General features: G+C 54.4%; 1 protein-coding gene across 3 annotated transcripts in view; it reads right to left on the bottom strand.

Annotated features, from left to right (window-relative positions):
* Positions 1-19,821, bottom strand: part of CHST11 (carbohydrate sulfotransferase 11) — a 242,686-nt gene extending 222,865 nt beyond the window's left edge. The window contains exon 1 of one of the 3 annotated variants that reach the window (XM_070052794.1): positions 19,137-19,821. In XM_070052794.1, coding sequence (XP_069908895.1) covers positions 19,137-19,254 — 118 coding nt within the window. In that variant the 5' untranslated portion in view covers positions 19,255-19,821. Of the gene's footprint in view, positions 1-3,094; positions 3,213-19,136 lie in introns of those variants that run through there. The other 2 variants (XM_008257003.4, XM_070052795.1) reach the window with 2 other exon arrangements.
* Between the last annotated feature and the right edge of the window lie 3,599 nt (positions 19,822-23,420).

Below are 23,420 nucleotides of genomic sequence, written 5' to 3'. Positions count from 1 at the left end.
TCACCACCTCCCAGTGCCAGCATGCTGGGGCCTCGGTTTGCCAGCGAGAACGTGGGGGATTCGCAGGGGCTCAGACCACAGCGTCCTCTGTACATCTGCCCTCCTAGGGCACAGAGAGATGTTCTTCTCAGGGACACTGCGCCACACTTTGAGCTCCTGGCATCCTCTCAGAGGATCCCGCTTACGGGCTGTGTTACCTTAATTGCAAAACCTCTGAGCCCACCCAAAAACAAGGATGAAGATGGTCCCACCTCACCAGGCTGTGGAGAAGACGAAATGACACAGCACTATAGGGGTGCGGCTGAGACATATTTGCCCACTGAATTTCAATCCTGAGGACGAGCGACAGGGCTCTCGCTCATGCACTGCCCTTTATCTATCTAGGTGGCTGCGGGACAGCTCAGCTCCCGTTTGCCTGGAAGTCCGCTGATAAGGGACTGTTTTTTTTTTTTTTTTTTTTTTTTATTTATTTTTTTTTTTTTTGACAGGCAGAGTGGACAGTGAGAGAGAGAGACAGAGAGAAAGGTCTTCCTTTGCTGTTGGTTCACCCTCCAATGGCCGCCGCGGCTGGCGCGCTGCGGCCGGCGCACCGCGCTGATCCGATGGCAGGAGCCAGGAGCCAGGTGCTTTTCCTGGTCTCCCATGGGGTGCAGGGCCCAAGCACCTGGGCCATCCTCCACTGCACTCCCTGGCCACAGCAGAGGGCTGGCCTGGAAGAGGGGCAACCGGGACAGAATCCGGCGCCCCGACCGGGACTAGAACCCGGTGTGCCGGCGCCGCAAGGCGGAGGATTAGCCTACTGAGCCGCGGCGCCGGCCCTAAGGGACTGTTGACAGCGAAGAAAGTTCAATTCTAGTCCCAGCTGTCCTCCCTCCGCGGCTCACTCATTCAGACGCACCAAACATGCATGCAACAAACGTGTAGCTTACTATGAATTTGTGCCCTCTAGAAGTCTGCAATCTGGTGAGGACCAACAACTGCACCCCAGCACCCACACCATGACACAGGTGGCTTCCTCGTGCTGGCTGGGTGACAGGAAGACCGATGTGCACACCTGCTACTGCTGGGAGCACCAGTGGACACAGCCTGCTAGAAAACAATTTGGTTACACCCACCGGGAGCCTGGGAAAGTTCACAACCTGTGCATCCTCCTTCTGAGAATGAACTTGAAAGAAACACCCAGAGACTCGAAGATGTCTATACAAACACCACCAAGGTACAGACATCGTTTTCCAAATCGTTCAACGAGAGACAGCGAAGGAACTAAAACACATCCGTCTGATGAGATGTGCTGATGTTCCCGAAAACAACCAAATCAAACGAGGAAATGGTCGCGATTCAGTGCTTCGTGGCAAAGGCGAGACGCCCGATGACATATGCACGGCCATGTCCTCCTTGTAAACATACACTACCCGCGTGGAAAACAGACTCGGAGGCAGCTCAGCAAGGAGCTGAGAGACTTCCTGGATGGCAGGTTCTGGCATCCAGGTCCCTGTTCTCCAGATTCTCTGTAACACATTTCAATTAATGTCACAATCAGAGATACATCTGAATGACATACTGTTTTAAGATTTATTTTTGATGTATTTGAAAGGCAGAGTTGGAGAGAAAGAGAGACAGATCTTCCACCTGCTGGTTCACTCTCCAAAGGACCTCAATGCCCAGGACTGGGCCAGGCAGAAGCCTCTGGAGCCCAGAGCCTCTTCCAGGTCTCCCACATGGGTGCAGGGGCTCAAGCACTTGGGTCACCTTCTACTGCTTTCCCAGGCCATAGCAGAGAGCTGGACCGGAAGTGGAGCAGCCAGGTCTTGAACCAGCACCCACACGGGCTGCCAGCACTTCAGGTAGAGGTTTAACCCATCACACCACACGGCTGGCCCCAAAAGATTCTTTCATTTTGAGACACTGTGGAGGATGGAGGGGCCGGTGGGGAAGGAGCCAGTGGTGCTGTCAACTCTGCCGCTTGATCAGTTTCCTGCCAAGGACACCAGCTCCATTAAGACGGAGTCGGCCATGTGAGCTGCTCCCGGCAGCCCTTGGGATGGTCCCGGCCTGTGCGGAGGGCAGTCAGTGAGTGCTCGCTGGGTAACTGAACGACCGAGGTCCGGCCCAAAGCTCCTTCCGCTGTGAAGTTCACTGCCCGCCCTGACACTAATTACTCCTTTCTTTCTAGCTGCCCATAGCTGTTATTATGAAGCACTGCAGCCAACAATTATGGGGCTGTCACCACTTGCTAAATTGCAAGTTATTTGCATGCAGGAACCAAGTCTTATTTAGGTGTGTGTCTTCACTGACAGATAAACGGGTGCCCCACAAGCGTCCATGTGACTGATGGCGGCCTGTTCCTACTGCATTAACAGCAATTAGTCACTTTAATTACGACTCAACCCTCAGGAAAATGCGTATCAACGTTAAGAACCACTAATGCATCCGCCATGAGAAGCGACCTTAGAAATAATCTGAGCAGTAAACTCTACAATTGTTATTGCTTTTAGCCTTGAAACGCTTTCTTCTATCAAAATTATACTCAGAACCCCAGAATAGGAAACAGACATGCAGGAGCCACTCTGCCGGGGCCACCAGAACCGTCCAAGGACTTCCCCGGAGACCCCACGTGATCTGCCCCAGAGCCCTGGGCCTTGAGGCAGTGTAGACACTGCCCAGGCTTTGTTAGGAACCCACTGGGGGACACCCCAGAAGGGGGCAGAGGATCAGGACTAGAACCCACGTTCCCACCAACACCCTAGGACACCCCCTTCCCCTGGGGCAGGTCTGTCACGGTGACGACAGCAAAGGCTGCAGCGCAGAACCCCCGCCCCCCTGTGCGATCCACATCCTAGAATACAGACGGAATCCCGCAGCAACCCTCACCACCCCCCCCATCCCACACGGGAAGGCACTGACTATCAGACCTGTGCTTATTTTTAAAGTCTCAATTTGCTTTTCCAGGCCCAGGAAGCCAAGTCTGTAGGAGGCTCTGAAGATTTCTCCGTGAGCCCCAGGAGAAAGGGGCCTGGACAGCATGGATCATCCTAAAATTCACACGCGCGTGTACACACAAACACACACACACACACACACGGTCCCAGCTCACATTTTCAGGCGTTTAACTGTCCCGCGGACGGCAGCTCACCCTCTCCCAGCAAAATGCTCCTTAGCTGCGCAACGCACGCACAGGTCACCTGCTCGGTTTCTGATCCCAGACCTGCTACTCCCATGTTCGAGAAGTAAAATCACACAAGGAGCCTCACAGACAGAAAACCTTGGCTCTTAAAGGATTTCACGATCTAATTCTTCCATTTCTAAAATAGTCTCCGTGCCAATACTTTCCCATAGGCTTCGGATAATAAGCAGTACCTTAATTAGACCTTCCAATCCCTAATCCCTAAATCCCTACAAGTTCGCAAGTCTGAATCCAGAAACCTCTCCAGCTCGCCTGTCTGCATGCTCCCTTCAAAACACCCAGCGCATCCGTGATGACAGTCTGTGCCTTTTGAAAGAAAGCTACGACTCTGGGAGACCCAAGGCGGTGAGACCCCACTCTGAGGAAATCAGCTCCAGACAAAATCAAGGGAGCCCTGGCCCTGCGCTCTGCACCATGCCCCCAGGAATGACTCTGAAAAGCCAGCCCGACAATGAACCCGGCCCGGAGAGGGAACAGAGAGAAGCGACCTTCTGACAGGAAGAGGACAGAAGGGACAGCGAGATCCGAGCCTTCCCCTTCTCCATGCCCAGAGCTGCAACCCAACCCCAGGTACACCCGGGGCTCCCCGGGGCCGCTTCCCCGATGCCCGTTCTGCCTGCTTTCAGGCCCCTGTGAGAGGGAACCCAGGGCACCATTAGCAAGGGAGAATGAAACCCAACCTCCGTGGCCTCTAGCTCTGGCCCGAGCAGCGCCAACAGTGCAGTCTCAAATCCGCCGCAGAGGGCTTTTAAGCTCTTTCTTACTGTGCACTTTAGACATTCATGAGTAATCTTCTTACCTCCCATTAAACAATGATAACAGAAACGACTTCAAAATGGCCCCGAGTTCATTGTGAGAAAGAGAGTGTAAGCTAAGCTTAGATCGCATCACGTGACAAACAGGAGCCTTAAACCTTCTATGGCTCCCTGGTCCCAAGGATAAAATTCAAACTTGAGAGCAGTGAGAGCCCCACCGGGTCCACTGCCAAGGCACCTGTCCACCCTTGGGCCCCTGTGCTCCCAGCCACCTGTCTCCTGCCGGCCTTGGCTCCTGCTCAGGCAGGTGCCCTCCGCTGGAAAGTTCTTCCACCCCACCCACAGCACTCATCACCTCCCCCCACAGGCAAGCACCCTCCTCTCCTACTTAGCAGTTGGTCTCTCGTTGTAACCCCAATCTCCTCTGACCCCATAAGATAATCAATCACACATGTTTCTGTGCACGCAATAGCAGGAATGTTCTTTGCGCCAGTCTTTGCATGCACACAAACCGAATTCAAGCCCTTCCCCGAGTCCCTTTGCATCCCCAAGACCTCATCTGTAGAATGGAGCAGCCAAGCGTCTGTCCCTACATTGCAGCGTTTAAGCCCCCACAGGAGAGTCGAGCTTCCAAATGAGACGGATTAGCTAGAAGACTCTGAAGGTAGTTTAGCGGCATGGAACGACTTGAGCTACGCAAAACATGTGCGACGCCGCGGCCGACAGCTGCTACTTAACACAGAGTCCTGGGACACTCAATGTCCTTCCCAAAGGGTGCAGGGCAACCCCAGGAAACACAGCATTCTTCTAACATGGCGGGGGGGGGGGGTGCTTGTCCAATGCATAAAACGTCCTCTGGCATCTTCCACCTCCACTAAACAATACGGCAGGCACGTGAGGCTACTGTGTATTTGCAATGATCCACGGGGCCTGTCAGTGCCAAATACACACGGGGTTCTGAAGACTGAGTACCTCCCCCCACAAAAAATAAGGGAAGCATTGGGATAGGTTTTAATACGGCCTCCCTGTGGAGATAGGTTCTGCTATGGACTACCTGTGGAGATACTTTAGGTATCTATTGCACCTGGGGCTTCCTACTTTTCTGCAGCTGGCAGTAGACAGCTACTGGGTGGGGTCTGGGTTCCACCCCCCCCGCCCCAGTGCACACTGAATCAGCCCGTCCCCCCCGCCCCGGGGTCTCAGCACCACTAGCCCACAACTTGCACAGCTGCTCCCTCCGTGACTACGTCTGCATCCAGCGCCGGGGTTAGAGGGGTCGTCCCTGGCTCTCGTAAATGACAGATCACTGTGCGATCCAACTGGAGGTGACATCGGCCCTGAAAACCCCACCCCGTTCCCTGCAAGGGGGATCTTCTTCGGAGTCACCAATTTCCACCACTGTGTCCGTCCGCGGCACAGACATTTAACGAGCGACTGCTGTATACCAGGCACTGTTCTAGAAGCTGGGATATGGCTGTAGACACAACACAGGCCCTGCCCTGAACAAGTCAGACACCAGAGAGCATAATACAATAGAGGCGTTCAAATACACAGTCCCCCAGGATGCAGAGGAAGCCATCCAGCCCCTCATTCTGGCCAAGAGGGGATGGACAAAGGTCTCCCACAGGAGGTAACGTATGACCTAGACTTGACCTCAGGACACATGCGCAGTCGGAGCACAGATGACAGCACTGGCCTCGGGAGAGGATGAGCTTACCAGGGATAGGGTGTTGGGTAAGAAGAGAAGGGGCGATCACTCAGTGTCCCACTAACGGAGCCTCCAGCTGAGCCCAGGGCCCTTCTAAAATAATTACTTCTTGACCTAATTAGCTGAAACCCAGAACGAGCAGGCAGTGTATTGTGGCGAGGTGAAGGGTGCAGTCAGACCTGAGCTGGGATCCTGCTCCCATTCCCCAGTGAGGCGAGCTCCCTAAGCGCTCGGAGCCTCAGTCTCCCCATCTGTATAATGGGGTTGGTAGGTGCCCACCGTGCAGAGTTGTGATAGAGATTGAACGTGACCCTCCAGGCACAGCAGCTGACACACAGATACACACCAAGTAGTCAGCAAGTGACCCTTCTGTTGGTGTCATGTTTAGTAAGCACCAGAAAAACACTGAAGTTGGACAGTTTTCCCAACTACAGATATTTTGCACCAGATGGTTTTCTGTTGTAGAAGAAGCAGGACATCGAGCGGCAAACCCGGCCCCTACCCACTGGATGCCGGGAGCACTCCCTGTCCCCTGGGAGGAGAGGGGGAAAGGCACAAAACGGGCCCCCACTGAAAACAACGACTGAAATCAATGATTAGGTGAGGTGGGAAGGGGACCGCGTCCCTGAATCGAGAGACTCTGTTCCCTCGTAAAGAAATAGGGGCACTGACAGGCACTGCCCCAACCTCCACTACCCCGAGGCCAACAGGCACCTAACACCCCAGCTCCAGCACAGCGCCCGGTCCACATCTGGGCTACACCAGGCTTCCTCACCTGGCCCAGCGCTGAGGAGCAGGAATGATGGCCCCAGCTGGGACTGCATTCCACGCAGCAACACTTGCAGTTAAGGAGTGGGAGAAGCAGCCGCCAAGTCCTCCTCGGCACACAGCAGGTCAGCTCTGCCCTGGGCACCCAGCTGCATGGATGCACCCAACACCCACTCCCGCAGGAGCCGCCATGACACCACTGCCCCCGATAAGAAGGAACCACTTCCCATGGGCCACCTCGCGGCTCAGCCCCAGAAACGGCACCGGCTGGAGCCCCGCGCTGTTGTAGTCTCCAGGGGTCACTTTTTGAAGTTACTGGGGAGCTGAGGGGGTCAGGACGTGCAGAACTGGGGAAGAGAAGCTATGGTCTTTGCGTGCAGCCTGAAGCCACAAAGCTGGCCTCTCAGCAAACAAATGAAACTCTGCTTGCACGAATGCTACACGGGCAGGCTCTTGGCCTTGATAAGGATGGGTGCCAGTGAGAACAGCAGACAGGGGGTCAGAGCAGGGAGAAAGACGACAGCTTCTTAGGAATCTGCAAGTCAGGGCCAGCACTGTGGCGCAGCAGGTAAAGCCGTCGCCTGCACAACACAGTAATCCCATACGGGCACCAGTTCGGGTCCCGGCTGCTCCACTTCCAATCCAGCTCTCTAGTATGGCCTGGGAAAGCAGAAGATGGCTCAAGTCCTTGGGCCCCTGCACCTGCGTGGGAGACCCAGAAGAAGCTCCTGGCTTCAGATTGGCACAGCTGCAGCTGTTGCAGCCAACCAGGGAGTGAACCAGCAGATGGAAGACCTCTCTCTCTCTCTGCCTCTGCCTCTCTTTCTCACTGTGTAACTCTGACTTTCAGATATATAAATAAATCTTAAAAAAAAAAAAAAAAAAGGAATCTGCAAGTCAGACCCTTTGAGTAGATCTTACAAGGCAGGAGGCACAGGTGAAATGGACAGAAATGTGACAGAATGAAATTTGACAGCATGGTTGTAGAGGAGATCAAAATCTCAGAAGGTGGCACCCTGGTGCAGTTATTTTAACAACAGTATCTACTTTCCCACCGAATTCCCACCACACCATACCTACGAGAGATAAGATTACTCCTTGGGGAAGGGAGGGGATCAAATCTCTCAATCTGTGACTTTCCCTCAGTCACTTATTCAATCAATTATTAAGCTCCTACAATGCGCTGGGCTCTTGCCCAAGTCATGGGGTGCAGCCAGGTGTTGTGGCAAAGGCCACAGAAGTGTGGCGTCTTGTGGTCTTTCTCAAGGAGGCGCACAATTGGCATTCGGGCGGGATGACTACTTGATGGGCAAACATCACTCTCATCAGTGTTGGGGGCCAGCGAGAAGAGTAGCCTTCATGTTAGAGCCCCTATCTCACGTTCTGAGTGATGGCTCTGTAGTTAGACAGCCCCGGTCAAGTTCTAATACCGTCGGTTCCTCTCCTTGCGACCTTACACAGTGATACCCTCTGTGCCTCAGTTTACAATGGTGATAATAATACAATGGTAATAATAATAGCATGGATCTTCCAAGAGTCCTGGGAGGAATAATGTCTATTAAATGCCTGACCCACGTAGGCATTAGTAAGTGATGCCCAGTAAATCTCTTCATTGTTTTCATCAGTTCATCCACTGTGTATCTTCATCTCCTCCCATCCTGAAAGCCCCCTCCCTCAGAGACACCCTCGCGGCCACTCTGCCTATAAAGGCAATCCCACCACCGCCACGCCACGCCCTCCCTCCTTGCCTTATTTTCCATCCACAGCACTCGTCGCCATCAAACATACTCTAATTTAAACTGGACTGCACGTCCCATGAGGACTGGGATCCCCGCCCACACCCCCGCCCTAGCACTGGGGCTCTAGCTCTTAGGGAGCCTTCAACGAGAACACATTGAATGATGTCCAAGGGACCCAGGCAGGCCTGACAGCTGGTCTCCGGACTCCAAGCTCCGTGCTCTTCCCCCTGGAGCGAGTGATACGGGAAATTAACAGTGAGATACGCCGCCTGTTAAGGTGGGCAAGGGAGGTGTGAGGTCCCAAAACTTCCTTAGAGCCCCCTTGTGTCTCCCCTCTTCTGGAGGTCTTCAAGGTGAGCACCTTGGAACAGAAGCCCAGCGGGGAGCCCACTGCACTTGAGCTGCCTTTGTGGGTGCCCCCCACTCCCCCAACCTCCACCCCCCACCCACAACCAAGGATTTTTTTGTTTGTTTGTTTTTAAAGTAATCACTTAAGCCAGGGAATGCTAAGGACTTCAACACTTCATCACTGGGTTTCTTTATCTGTCTCTACCTGAGCAATCTTGGTAATGTCAGTCCAGGGTTTTGCTGCTTAGCACAAAACTCAGGAATCCAGGACAAGCAGCTAGTCGCTAAGGTAACAGAGTCCCACAGCTGGGAGCCGACCAGGGCAGGTCTGACAAATGACTGACTACATCCAGGACAAGCCTAAAGCCTGCTGGCTTCTGTAGTTCAGAGGGGTCGGGGAAGGAATTCTCCCACCTTCCAAAGAATACAGACACAAGTCACACACCGGCCGCCAATGACACTCGGTGTCCCGAGCTGTGATGCGGACAACCACAAAGCAGACTGCAGCGGCGACCTCCACAGCCACTGCTCTCGGCAGATTTCAACCGTTCCCCATTGCGGCTGGATCTTGCGTAGATCCACAGATTATCTGCTGTCAACGGTCTTCGTCCTCACAGAACGGAACAGAGCCTTACAGAGAGCTCAGCCGAGAAACCAGAGCTCGGAGCTCATTCTCACGAGGCGAGCACACGAGAAAACGGTATTCCTGGGACCCAAGTCTGGCACCGACGGTCCTGGGTTCAAGTTCCAGCTCCGCTCCTGATTCCAGCTTCCTGCTGACGCACACACTGGGAGGCAGCAGGGGACACCCCACAGACGTTACTCCCTGCCACCTCCAGGGGGACCCGGGTTGAGTTCCTGCCTCCTGGCTTTGACCTGGCCCAGCCCTGGCTGTCGTGGGTATTTGGGGAGTGAACCAGTGATCTCTATGTGCCTGTCTGTTTCTTTTTCTGCTTCTTAAATAAAAATTTCAATAAAAAAAGACAAGACAATGGCATTCCTTCTCTAGAGTACCAGCTCTCCACCAGGTGTTCGTGAGCCACATTACAAGGTCAAAAGAACAATGACGTCAGAGTTGACAAAGAGTCTACCGACAGAATTATCCAGAAATTAACCAACATGTGGATTTGCAGTCTCTATTCCTTGTGAGTATAGGCACTAGACATTTAGATAACAGTAGTCAAGTGTACAAATTAGACAAAGTAAATGGGGAATGGCTGCTCACACTTTTTTTAAAGATTGATTCACTTATTTGAAAGGCTGAGTTACAGAGAGGCAGAGGCAGAGAGAGAAAGGTCTTATATCTGCTGTGTCACTCCCCAAATGGCTGCAATGGGTGGAGCTGGGCTGGTCCAAAGTTAGGAGCTTCTACAGGGTCTCACGTGCAGATGCGGGGGCCCAAGGACTTCAGCCATCTTCTGCTGCTTTCCCAGGCACATTAGCTGGGAGCTGGATAGGAAGTGGAGCAGCTGGGACTTGAACCAGTGCCCATGTGGGATGCCGGAGGTACAGGCAGTGGCTTTACCCACTACGCCACAGCGCTGGCCCCACTCACACGTGTTCTGCCAACAGAGTATGGCGAGCACTGTGGGGCTCAGCTCAGCATCCACTCTACCCCTCTTCGAGTAAGCCTTCTATCCTCCGTGATGTCTTGTGTTGCAGCTACTGAGGACAGCACTGCCCCGGCTTCTTTGAAGCTAAAGTTCTAGGTGTGAATTGGTTCCTGCAAACGGAAGCACTCATTCGAAATGCAGAAAGCGGGGACTGCCTTCCTGCCTCGGGGCCCATGCTTGCTGTGGGTAAACATGGCGATGGGGACAGGACAGAGTTTTTCTTGCAACAGCACCACAAGGTGGGTCCCCTCTCTGCCTCTGCCATCAGCTGCTTCTGGAACTCAGTTATGCCGGGCACAGCCTCAGAGGGAGCAATGATGGTGAACCCGGCTTGGAGAGCTGCCATGCCAACAGACCGTGGCTTATAAACCATGACCTGTACTACTCCCGTGAGCCGGACTCATCGCTAGAGCCCTGAGCGTCCAACTCCATCAGCTTTCTAGGCACCGAATTTCCTCCCGTAAAACCTTTGTGCTGAAGATACCTGAACCACTCTGCTTCCTGCCCCAAGTCATGGCAGGCCGGGAGTGAGCAAGAGGTGTGCAGACAAATGGACCAGACCACACCCAGGGCAGCTCTGCCCTCTGGGTTCCAAGAGGCAGGGATGCAGTGGGAGGGTCACCTCTGAGAATCCCATATCTACCCTGGGGAGGCTTCCCAGAAGCACCTCCGGGCCAGGCTCAGCAGCTGTAAAGAGGAGCCTGCTGGACTCCACGCCCCACCAAATCAAAAGAGGAAGACCCCCAAGGAAACAGCAAGCACGGTGCATGTCTACAAAGCTGGAGAAGAGAGGCGGCACCGGCCAGGAGAGCCCAGCGGCGCTGATGATACTTTGCCTTGCATGTTTTTCTGCTTCTATGGGAACTTCCGGGTTCAACCCCCACTCCACCCATTTGCAACTTAACCAACCTCACCATTGCTCACAGATAGATACTGACTATAAGCCCTGAGCTCTGGAACAGAGTGGGGAAGACCACGGCAGCCCCCATGCCAGTGAGACATTACGATGCAGGGAATCGAGACTAACGGAGCCTCGTGAGCCCTGGCTCTGAGCCGGTGCCTGGCGGGAGAGCTTTGCTCTCTCCTCACTGGGGCGGTGCGTGTGCCGCCTGGCTCTGGGGGGTGCACTGCTAAGGCACGCTGCTATTTTCAGGGATCATGAAGATAAAGGATGCTCGCTGAAGGGCAACACTGCACCGACGCCTTCCGTCACAACACAAACGATAAGGACCACAACGTGGGAAAACATGCGTCCCAGAATCAATGAAATACAACAGCTGATGGAGTTAGTAAGTGGGGGACCCCGACCAGGACCCGGGGCTTCCATGGCCAAAGTAGTGAGCCACGTGATCTCTATATCTTCACCGGGTGCCGCCATCAGTGCGATGCCACCCGTGGGTGTTTTTATCCACAAATGCCATGAACTGCCCTTGGAAGACATTAAGAATTTCCCTAAATCAGCTCAGCTAGAACTGTTCTCGACTCTGATGTGTACATCATGGCTTCGAATGTGGAACACAGGGATGGGGTTGGTCTAGTTTGATGGGGGAACAGGGCAGAGGGACCAGGGATCCCTGTGTTGACCCCTTTTCCAAGGCGCACGACTGGCTGTGCAAAGACCCACACCAAAGCACAGGAAAAAGCCTTCACTTCCGGCCCCGCTCATCGCCTCTGCCCTTGTCCCTGGCCTGCCCTTCCCAACGGTGGGTCCTCTGCTGCAAACCCTCCAGGGCTTCCCTCCCCTCCTATCCAGGCTCAGGGCTGCAGACACAGTCATCTCTCTCCCACCTGTCAGCTCCAGCTGCCTCCCTCCCTCCCTCTGCTCGGATCTCCTCGCCTTGCACGTTACCGTCAGGGACCAGCCTGGAACATGGCCCGCTTTCTGCTGGAACATGCATCACCGCCGGCTGCTCACTTCCTGCAGGTCTCCGCACTACAACACCATCTATCAATGGCATTCCCCAATTACCTCCATGTTCAATCGCAACCCGTCTCTCCCATTCCTCAACCACCCTCCCTGCTTGGTTTTTCTCTTAACACTAACCAATACGCCATATACGTATTTCATTTCTGCATCGGCTTAAAATCCATCTACCCACCAGAGGGCAGGCATTTGGTGCAGCAGTTAAGACAACACTTGGGGGGCTGCTGCTGTGGCGTAAGGGGTAAAGCCGCCACCTGCAGTGCCGGCATCCCATACGGGTGCAGGTTCTAGTCCCAGCCGCTCCACTTCCCATCCAGTTCTCAGCTATGGCCTGGGAAAGCAGTAGAAGATGGACCAAGTCCTTAGGCCCCTGCTCCTGTGTGGGAGACTTGGAAGAAGCTCCTGGATCCTGGCTTCAAATCGGCACAACCAGGTGGCCAAGCAGGGAGTGAACCAGCGGATGGAAGACGTCTCTCTCTCTCCCTCTGCCTCTCCTTCTCTCTGTGTAACTCTGACTTTCAAATGAATAAATCTTTAAAAAAAAAAAAAAAGACATCACTTGGGACATCCTTATCCTCTATCGGGATCCCCTGGGCTTGAGCTCTGGCTCTGCTTAGGATCCCATTTCCTGCTAATGTGCATCCCAGGAAGCAGATGACGGCTTAAGTGCTTGGGTCTCCATCACCCACATGGGAGACCCAGATTGAGTTCCAAGCTCTTGGCTTTGGTCTGGCCCCAACTGTCACAGGCATTTGGGGAGCAAACCAGCAGAAGAGATCACTCTCTCTGCTTTTAAAACAAATTGAATAAATAATTCTTTGGAATCTGTCTACCCCACCAGAATGTAAGTTCCATGAGGGCAGGGACAGCTGTTTTGTATCCGCAGTACCTAGGACAGTACCCGGCACAGAGCAGGAGGAATCAGAGGGACAGCGCGAGAGGAAACACCTGTGCCGGTGAGCTGGCATCAACCTGCAGGTTCCAGGACAGTGCAGCCGCCAGCTCGCACTGATCAATGCCATCGCAGGAACCACCGCCTCCCCCAGTAATGGTCATAAAGGCAGAAATGAAAAACTCTTAAAAATGAGTCGGCAGGGGCCAGTGGTGTGGCGCAGCGGGTTGACCCACTGCCTGTGATGCCAGCATCCCATATGGGTACCCATTTGCATTCCAGCTGCTCCGTTTCCCATCCAGCTCCCTGCTAATAATGTGCCTGGAAAAGCAGTGGGAGATGGCCCCAGTCTCAGGTTCCTGCACCCACGTGGGAGACCCGGATGGAGTTCCAGGCTCCTGGCTTCAGCCTGGCCCAACCCTGGCTGCTGTGGGCATTTGGAGAGTGAACCCCGACATGGGGGGAGGGCTGCCCTTTCCTGGGCTTGCAAGGGGAAAGGGTGGCTCCCGTGCTCCTCAGCTTTGATTTCCTGTTTTTCAATGGCTGTACTATAAAGCCAGTCATAAGCAACATAAGTTCTCATCCAAATACCAACAGCAGCGGCCTCTGCTGGGGGGGGTGGGCCCCCTCCCCCAACTCTCACCAAGGGAAACCCCCCAACCACCCATCCTACTTCAGAGGGCAATGAAATAAAGACCTCTGTTGGAGCTGACAGCGGCATCAAGGGTCAAAGCAAACAGCCCAGGGGAATCTCTCACAGCTGCAGCCTAGCAGAGCGCCCCATTCCCCCAGTCGGGCACCAGGGCTGAAATCGCCAGGGGAGGCCCCTCTGAGACTGCCTCCCCCTTAGTTATGGAATGCTGTCCTCGGGACTCCTAAGGGGCCTCCTATTTGAGATGCTCCTATCATCTTCTCAAAGAAAGTTGCAGATAGACTACCTAAGGACAGCCCCTACAAACTGGTCTGACTGCAAACTCACTCCGCATAGAAGCAAAAAGATTCTTTTCTGTTCAATTAAATTTGTGTGACAGCCAGAAGAATGACACCAGACTGACAACCTGCAGAGCCAGTAGGATAGGGTAGGGTGGAGACAAACGCAGGTCCATCAATTTAAAAGGCTGTGGGTAAACTTAATAAGCAGTCACCATAATGATGCATCTGACTAAAATACTTCAAAAAGCCCATGGATAAATGAAATTTAAAATTTTACTTTGGTACCAAAAAAAAAATCTGAAAACTATGCATTTGAGAGGCCTTCAAAAGGTTCTAGAAAATACATATGAGAAAACTAAAAACTGTGCAACAAAATAAACATCTTTTAATCCTATTTTCCATGAACTTTTTAAGGCACCCTAAATTATATTATTGAACATGGTACAAGACGCATGATGTGACACAGACCATTGTGTTTAGTGAAATAAGCCAGACCCAAAAAGCCAAGAATCCTATGTTTTCTCTGATTGGTTGTAGGTAATATAAAGGGTACAAAAGCAAACAACGTGCATCAAGCTACACTGACATCTTATGATTTGGTTATTGTCCATAATGCTTGTCTACACCCCTGCAGGACACTGGTCTAGGGAAGCCGGAGCCTGTGATTAGCAAGGAAATGTCATTATCAGAAAATTCAAAGGGAAGACAGCGAGGAGGAGGGAGGGAAGAAAAGTACTGCTGCATTCTTGGCATCTTATCTATGAAAGTGATGAAATCTGTTCTCTACATATTAATAAATTAAAAAGTAACAATAAAAAATTTTAAATGAAACTTAAAAATAAATCCTATAATATATAAGGGGAAAGTGCCAGTTTGCTTTAGAGGATGGAATAATGGATAACTGTTTCTCTTTTATATATCCCAAACTATCTAAAAGAAGCACATAGTGAGTTTATAATTAAATTAAAATTATAATACAAAACACATTTCATGTTCACTCTGATAAGAGGAAACTGCAAGATGGGGACTCAAGGAGTCTTAAAAGAAAGAGTGTAGGGGCGGCGCTACGGCATAGCATGTTAAAGCCACAGCTGGCATCCCACACGGGTGCTGGCTCGATTCCTGGCTGCTCCACTTCCGATCCAGCTCTCTGCTAATGCACCTGGGAAAGCTGCGGAGGATGGCCCAGGTACTTGGACCCCTGCACCAACGTGGGAGACCCAGAGAAAGCTCCTAGCTCTTGGCTTTGGATTAGTTCAGCTCTGGCAGTTACTGTCATTGGGGGAGTGAACCAGCAGATGGGAGACCTTTGTCTGCCCATCTGTCTGTCTCTCTCTCTCTAACTCTACCTCTCAAATAAATAAATAAAATCTTAAGAAAAAAAAAGGTCCTACTTGGACGCCCCCATCCTCTACAGGAGGGCCTAGTTCCAAGTGCCAAGTCCCACCAGGATTCCAACTTCTTGCTACCTGGGAGGCCAAGTATTTGGTCCCTGGCTCCACGTGGAGGACCTAGACTGAGCTCCTAGCTCCTGGCTCCTGGCCCAGGCCTGGCTGTTGTGGGCATTTGGGGAGTGAATCAGCAGATGGGAGACCTCCATCTTTCCCGTGTCTCACTTTCAAATAAGTTTTTAAAAATTGTAAGAAAAAAAAAAAAAACACGAAAGGGCACGCATCCCTTTAAAAAAGAGAGAGGAGAAACGGCTTTCTCCTCTGCCAGCTTCTCTTTTACAAATGGTAGCTTTCAAACAAAGACCACAGTGGCAGGGAGTGACCCCGAAGCCAGGTGCAGGCGAGCTGCGTTCACACACTCAGCCTACAAAGGTAGCCTGCGGGCCTCTGGGCTCTGCCTGGCCCCGTGCGGCTCCAGCGCAGCCCGGGCAGGCGGTGAGCCCTTCTACTGTGTGGAGAGGCTGCATTCACTGGAGGACTCGGCCACAGGGTGCAGTTCCATTCTCACTCATCAGAAGTTCTCGCCCAAAGGCGCTGTCTGTCCTGGGGATGGACGGACGTCTCCAGCTCACTGGTACAGCAGCCAAAGCCTCCCTGTGCTCAGGACGCCGAGCAGTGACCCGGGTGCCTGCCACCTCCAGGGCCACGATGAAAGCTCCTATCTGGTGCCTGACAAGCTCCTGCTGGGGTCCATGTCTCGGGGGAACTAAAAGTCTGGGAGGGCAGGGAAGGGAGCCCACAGAGCCAGAGCTATCCCCCAGGCATTCCGGGCAAGGCTTGAAGACCAGAAAGGGTTGCCTGGAGTCTGATCATCTCATGTTTTTTCACCCAGCAAATATTCTATTGAGGACCTACTGTGTGTCAGGTACTGTGCAAGTGAGATGAGTATGGAGCCTGTTCTAAGGTCAGACTTCAAACAGAAACGGTCTTACTGAGAAGGTCCACTTCTCTGAGCCCTCCTGCAACTGACGACCAATTACTCAAGTGACAAATTACTCAAGCTCTTGAATTACAAACGCCGACAAAGACAAGGGCCCCCAGATTACGGGAGAGCCAGCCAGCCCCCTGCCAGCTGTCTCCTTTCAGTTTCTTCCTCCCTTGCTCACTCCCTCCAGCCGCCTGTGAAGCCAGGAACCCATTTATTTTGCAATACTACTTTTTCTAGTTCATTTATAGGTATCTGGAACTCCCGCCAGAGGGCTCCGAATTTTTAGTAACACAATCTGTGCCATGCTGTGGTCCCTTCTGCCTCTCCCAGGGTGACCTGGAGAGACTGAAACTACAGAGCCAGACTAAAGGATCAGCTGTCCTTACCCCAAAAGGCTTCTGAGCAGCAAAGACGGTATAACTTTTAAAATCCCAAGTAGGAAGAAAAAGAAGTATCAGCCATCGTCAACAGTATACTTCAATGAAATGGACAATAACAATAAAATATCTAATATGGGTGCCAGAACATACTTTATACCCTATCTAATTATAAATTGCTGACATAAAAGTTGTGGAATTATATAAAATTTGAAATACAGAGGAGTGTTCCATCTATCTACAGTTTTGCAGTCAAGAAAATGATTCGAAAGCAGTATTTCTATAGATCGGAAATTAAGTATCGAAAGAGCATCTTCCCAGAGAGGTGAAAAATAAGCAGGCGCGGATTCTGAGGGGGATGCGGGACTAGCAGGGAAGCTGGGGCAGGGCAAGACCAAGGGCGCAGGACCCCGTTCAGCACACAGTGGAGGAGGTTCTGTCCCCGGCCGGGAAAGAGCCACAGCTGCTTTCAAGCACTTCATGAGAGCTGGGAATTTCAGCAAAGTGCCAATTACAGGTTCAAAGTTGCTTCCTAGTTGCTGCCGTTTGAAAGCTACTTCCTAACCAGTGCACAGGACCCAAGGAAATGCTCAGTGGCACAGAGGCGCATTCCTGTGTTCCGGGCATTTCTGCAGAGCCCCAGGGAAGCTCTAATGGGCCTACACACATCTCCAGCGTCCAGACCCCAGCACGCAGCCCTTTCTTAGCAAACTGTTGGAACTCCCACATATGTGCACAGCACCTAGTCCCCTAGGCCTCTGGGGGCGAGTCTGGCCTGGTCTGGGTTGGCCCCGGGGCCTGGCTCTCCCAGATGGCCCGTCTGTCTGGCCCTGCCCGCTGCAGCCACCGCCTGGCTGCCCAGAACGTCAGCCAGCTCCATTTTTAAATTCCCTTGGAAGAAGTTTTCACAACCACAGGTTTGGGTGAGGAGACAGACACCCGCTGGAGTTCGCTGACATTAAACTAAAAATAAACACCCAGCTGCAAACAAAAGCCATCTTTTGTACAGGGCTGGCTGGGATGTCCTGAGGTTACACGTAGTGCTGGCAGACCCTATCCTTGGCAGTGCCCGGGGCCTGAACGACTGCTCGGGGGGCCCCACGGGGCACAGGGGCCATGTGTGGCCACTGTCAAGGAATCCCTCCGAGACTGGGCCTTGGCCCTGCACCCGGCCGCTGGCTGAGTGCGAAAGCGTTAGGCGTTAGCGACAGGAGAGGGCGGAACGCAAGGCGAACACCACCAACCCCGTTTTCCTGGAAGGAAACATTTCCACCGCCCTCCTCTTTGCCATTAGAAAAGCAAATTTTCGCCGTGACTATGCTGAGAAAGGCAACTCGGAGGCGTAAAAAATGGATTTGGGAGCTCAACGTGGCCCAGCGGGGGGCTGCAGAAGAGCAAGAAACGCGGAGGGGGCGGGCCCAGGCTTGCCGAGGAGAGCTGCGCCACCCGCCACCCGCCACCCGCCACCCGGAGGGGAAGCCTCTACCTGTTGGGCTTGCGAACCCCCGGCCGCAGCGCTCGAGGGCGCCCCTCTCTCCCCGGGTCCCAAACTTTCCAGTGCGCCCCTCGGGGGGACGCCGCGAGCCTCATCTCTCCCAGGCTGGATGTCAGCTGGAGACCTTTGCCTAAGCCACGCAGGGCTGGGGGAAGGGGTTGATTCCCACGGCCCAGGGATCCTGGGTATGGAGAATGCAGGAGTGTACGTGTTGGGCGGTGGGAGGGTGCAACCTGCAACCTAATGGTCTGCCCAGGGTCTGGTCAAAGTTTCCTCCACACTGCCGTGCCCAAGGCGGGACCCGGGAGTTCTGTGTCCCCAGCCCAGGGTCCCAGGGATGAACTGGGATGGGTATAGATCCGGCCCCAGGGTCCCAGCCCCAAGGTCACTGCAGGGCTGGACCCCGGGGTGTTCTGCAAACGGCCAGCAGAGGGGCAGCGCCTCCCTCCCCACACCTGCTCAGACACGTGGGAGCCTCGCCCCGGGCTCCCCAGCCTGCCTGGGGATTCCCAACCACCCGGTGGGTGGGCACTGTTCACCCCTGACCCCCCATCAGGGAGAAGGTGGCGCGCACCCCAGTAAAGAGATGCCGGCTCCAGACTCCCCTTTCATCCTCAGACCACGGCAGGCGTGGGGAGGAGGTTTCCTCTTCTCTGAACCAAGCCCTCCATCTCCCCTCCAGCTTCCCCGACCTCTACCTTTCTCCCTGATACCACGCAGACAGGGACACAAAGAAAAAAAAATGGAAAAAAAAAAAAAAAAAGAAAGAAAAAGAAAACAAGTGCTGTCCCTCCCGGCCCCATCCTCCAACCTGGAGCTGGCAGAGGAGGGCGCGCACCTTCCCTCCTCCTCCCCATGCAGACCCCGGAGGCCCGGGCAGAACCGGGGACGAGAAGCTCCAAAGAGGCCGAGAGGGAAGAGGTAAGGTTGGAAGAGGCAGAAACCAGGCGGAGCGAGCGAGCGAGCGAGGGAGGGAGAGGGAGGGAAATATCCAACAAAACCACGCTAATGCGCCCCCTACCTGGGTGCAACATACTTTGGAAATAGAAGATGACCAGGATAAAGGATCCCAAGCAAGTGGCCAGCACCATCCGGCAAATTCGGTTCATCCTCATCACTTCCAGCAGCGCCGGCTTCATGGCTTTGTCCTGGCTGCGGGCACCGGGGTGTCCCGGAGGCGCGCCCGGGGCGCAGGAGCAGAGACCCCGCCGCTGCCGCCGCCGCCGCACGGACCAAGCCCGAGAGGCGCAGGGTAGGGCTGGGCACGGCTCAGCGGGGAGACTCGGCCGGGCTGGTTAGGCTTCCCGGAGGCTCTCTCGGAGCCCCCAGCCCGGGGCAGGGGTGTGGAAGACGCCCGGAGTTGGTCGGGAAGTGCCGAGATGCGTGTGCACTCGCCGGCAGCGCGCCTCTGCTCCTCCTCCTCCTCGGCTCCCCTGCTCGTCGCGGGCCAGGCGGCCGGGGTTCGAGCGGTGATGGTGGTGGTGGTGGTGGTGCCGCCGCTGCCGCTGCCGCTGCCGCTGCCGCGCCGGCCGCTGTGGCTTTCGGACGGGCCCGGCTCCCTGCTCCCCGAGGGCTACTTCATTGCGCTCCAAGGAGCTATATATTCCGGGGCTGGATTTTACCAAACGCAACTCGCAGCCCCCGGCACGGGGAGGGCGCCTGCGGAGAGCGGGGCGGAGGCAGCGAGCCGAGCGCCGGGGCGGAGCGCCGCGCTCCCCCCGCCCCTGCCCGGGATATGGTCGCGTCCAGCTGTTTCCCGGGGAGTGCGGAGCGCGCAGCGATGCTCCCGCAGGGTCCCAAAAGCCCTCAGTACCCGGGCCAGCCGGGCTGCGTGGCCGTCTGCAGGGACTGTCAGCGTTTCCATGACAAAACCGGAGGGGGAAAAAATACGAATAAAATCACCGTGGTGCTGCCACCCAGCCCGGTTTAGTTTGCGGAGGAACGTGGCGGGAAGTGGGCTGGCGGGGGGAGCGGGCTAGGGCACTTTGGGGGGCGCACGAGGGTGGAACACCCCTGAGCCGAGAAGTTGCAGCGAAGCCCCAGGGAGCCAGCGCATAGGACTGGGCAGTTTCGATTTTCTTTCCAACCACAGCCGGCCCCAAGCGCGATTTGGGGAAGGGGTTCCAGGGGGCTGTCCGAGGTGAAGGTTAGAGAAGCGGCGTGGCCTCCCCGGGGTCTGCCTGCGGCTGAGCTGTCCCACGTGTACGCACGCTCAGGGCACAGGGAGCCACTGACACCCACCTTCATCCCCCACCGCGCAAAGCCAAAGGGCTTGGTGGATTTTAAAAGCCCTGCGCCCCCAAAAGGTAGAGCTCTCTCCAGATTATCCAGCGTGCCCCAGAGCCTCAGCCTGATGGGTGTGAGAACGCGTTCCTGGGAAGCCACCGCCATCCAAAGGCAACAAACGGCTGGAAAAACCCAGCTAGCCTCAGCGTCGCCGTCGCCTTCCTGTGCTGTGTAAAGTCGCTGACGGCGTCCAGGTCCGGGCGTTTAGGTTGCTTAGCGATCAATAAAGTGGACGCAGGCATCCTGCATCCCAGGAAAAAATGTTACTGTAAACACTGGCTAACTTCTGTGCCTTGTTATCAAGTCCTCGTGACAGTACTGTTAATTAACAACAAAATAACGTCTCTCCGTGCTGCTCACAAAATAGCCATTTGATAAATGCTTATTGACGCGCAGTGTAACAGGGCTTATCCTCCCCTGAATTTGACAAAGCTCAGAGATACAGGCAGCGAGCACCCCTCCACCACCTTGCTTCCCTCCCCACCCCCACCCGAGTTTTCCTGCAGCAGGTACAGGGTAGGGAAAGCTACGAAGTCAGCAGCCTTGCCTTGGGTTGCAGAAGGCAACCCATTCCAGCCCAGTATTAATGCAGCCGCTTGTGATGTACGAATGTGTGCTCGCTGGTGAAGCAGTTGCTGGCTGAAGGCAGCCGAGCTCCACAAACCCCAGGAAAGTCTTAGTCCAGGGGTGCCCCCCGTCCCCGCCCACCTCCCAAGACTGGAGATGGGAGCTCACACCTACCACCACCTCCACGAAGCCAGCGATTCCTTGTAGGAAACTTGGCCAGCCGAGCACTGGCAGGGAGCGTTTTCCTAGAATGGCAGGACCCGTGCTTAAATCCTGGTTCCACAGAAAGAGCCGTCCCCCAGGCAGAAGACCCCAATTCTATGCACCCAAAAGCCTAGACAAGCCCAAGGCAATTTGGGAAGTCACTGGGCCCACAGAGAGGTCTGGAGTCAATTCCTGGGAGGCTCTGGAGGCCTGAGTGGGCCTACATGGTAAGGGAGGATGGTGAGCCAAAGCCAGCTCCGTTCCCACATCTTCACCATCAGGAACTGGCCCACAGATACAGTGAGGGGCGAGGCTCCATCAGGTGAGCTACCACCTCTTCCGAGAAGTCTTCCCTGATTTCTCACCTGAAGTTGCTCTTTGCTGTGTTGTGAGTACCAGGGTCAAATCCTCCTTGGGCCACTCCAAGTGCTGGGCTAAGCTCCTTCTGGAGGACAGCTTTCCTCGTCTCTCTCTCTCTCTCTCTCTCTCTCTCTCTCTCTCTCTCTAGTGACTGGCACATGGGAGGTAGCAATTAGAGATGGAAAGGTGATGCCTGCTTAGACTAGTAGGTGAAGGTAGATCCCCGTGAACGTCCATGGCAATGGTCAGAGGGCGCATGTAGTCTGTAATTCTGCTGCTCTCTGCGCTGTGGGAGTGAGGGACCAGGTTCTAGTTCTTGTCCCCATCCTCACATTGCAACCAGAGCGACCACCTGTAGCGTGGTCAGTTTCATTGCATTCCTGGGCCAACAAAACTGCTATACCTTTTACTCATACCACATCGAGAGCCGTCTCCGCTGAGAAGACAGGAGATTTTCTATTGTGAATGCTGCAGAGCGGTGAAGAGAAGATGATCTCAAACTCAGATGTCTTGCCTTTTTGTTTTCCAAGTAAAGTTGTGCTGCAGATGCAAGAAGCCCTGAGCTCAGGGGCTGAACACCACCACGCTTACGTCTGCCTGGACTCCACTGCGTCCGCTGGTGCTCAGCAAAGACACTGCGGGGTTGGAGCCTGCACCGTGGCCGCTACCTGTAGTGCCAGCGTCCCATATGGGCGCCAGTTTGAGAGCCAGCTGCTCCACTTCCGATCCAGCTCTCTGCTGTGGCCTGAGAAGGCAATAGAAGATGGCCCAAGTGCTTGGACCCCTGCACCCGCATGGGAGACCCGGAAGCTGCTCCTGGCTCCTGGCTTTGGATCAGCCCTGCTCTGGCCATTGTGGCCAACTGAGGAGTGAACCAGTGAAGGGAAGACCTCTCTCTCTCTCTGCCTCTCCTTCTCTCTGTGTGTAGCTCTGACTTTCAAATAAATAAATCTGAGAGAGAGAGAGGAAGAGGGAGAGAGAAAGACAGACAAACATGAGCTAAGTTTAAAAAAAAAGAGAGACTGCCTGGTCGGGGCATTTTTCAGTGGTGAGATGAAGCAACCCCACGTAGAACAAGGCTGCTTGCAACAGCAGAGGGAAGGAGGGGGCGGCAGGTCTCGCCCACGCATGCGGGAAGTCATCCAGCCCACAGGGCACGTGCGGCTGCCGTTCATCTTCATCAGCCAGAACCTGTCACCAGGCTGCCCCGCATCCCACCCGGGCCAGGAGAGGCCATCGTGTCACGAGCGTGAGACGCAGCTGCTCCCCCCATCACTCTTCAAATCCTACTGCCCTCATTTCTCCACATCCCCTCTTGCCCCAAGGGCTTCTGCAGATGGTGCCAGGCTCCTGGATCGATTTGCTCTCCCAGTGCAGCAGCATGCAGATGAAACGGGGTCTGCCTATTTGAGAGCTTGGCGTGGCTCTGAAAACCGTGTGGAAGGAAAAGCCCTAGTGATGCTGATGACCTGTAAACTTTATAGGAGGCGAGGAAATAGATGCACCAGCCCAGTTTAGGCTTGTGTGTGCGCTGTCAAGACCCCACGGCGACCCCGCAAACACTTACACTCTCCTACCCACACGGGCTGAGGTCACTTCATTGCTGCAGCCTATGCCTACAATGCACGGTCTTGTTAAGATCGGGCAAAGCTGGCAGCAATGCCCCGTTTCTGCACTGTGCCGGGGAGGGCTGAGGGCCCAGGGTGCAGGTAGACAGAGAGCTCTTTAGCATCCTTTGGTAGGGAAGGGCGGGGGGGTCAACATCATTCCAGCCAGCATCAGCCAGGGGCCCCCGGCTGGCTCCTCCGAAGACTGCCTCTGTCCATTTGCTTCTCTCTGGAACTTCCCACACAAAGGACACTCGGTAACCAGAGCACAGTCAATATTT

The sequence above is a fragment of the Oryctolagus cuniculus genome, chromosome 11, assembly GCF_964237555.1.
Source record: "Oryctolagus cuniculus chromosome 11, mOryCun1.1, whole genome shotgun sequence".
Classification (NCBI taxonomy): Eukaryota; Metazoa; Chordata; class Mammalia; order Lagomorpha; family Leporidae; genus Oryctolagus; species Oryctolagus cuniculus.
The sequence above is the reverse complement of the archived record's forward strand: the minus strand, read 5'-3'. Positions and strand labels throughout refer to the sequence as shown.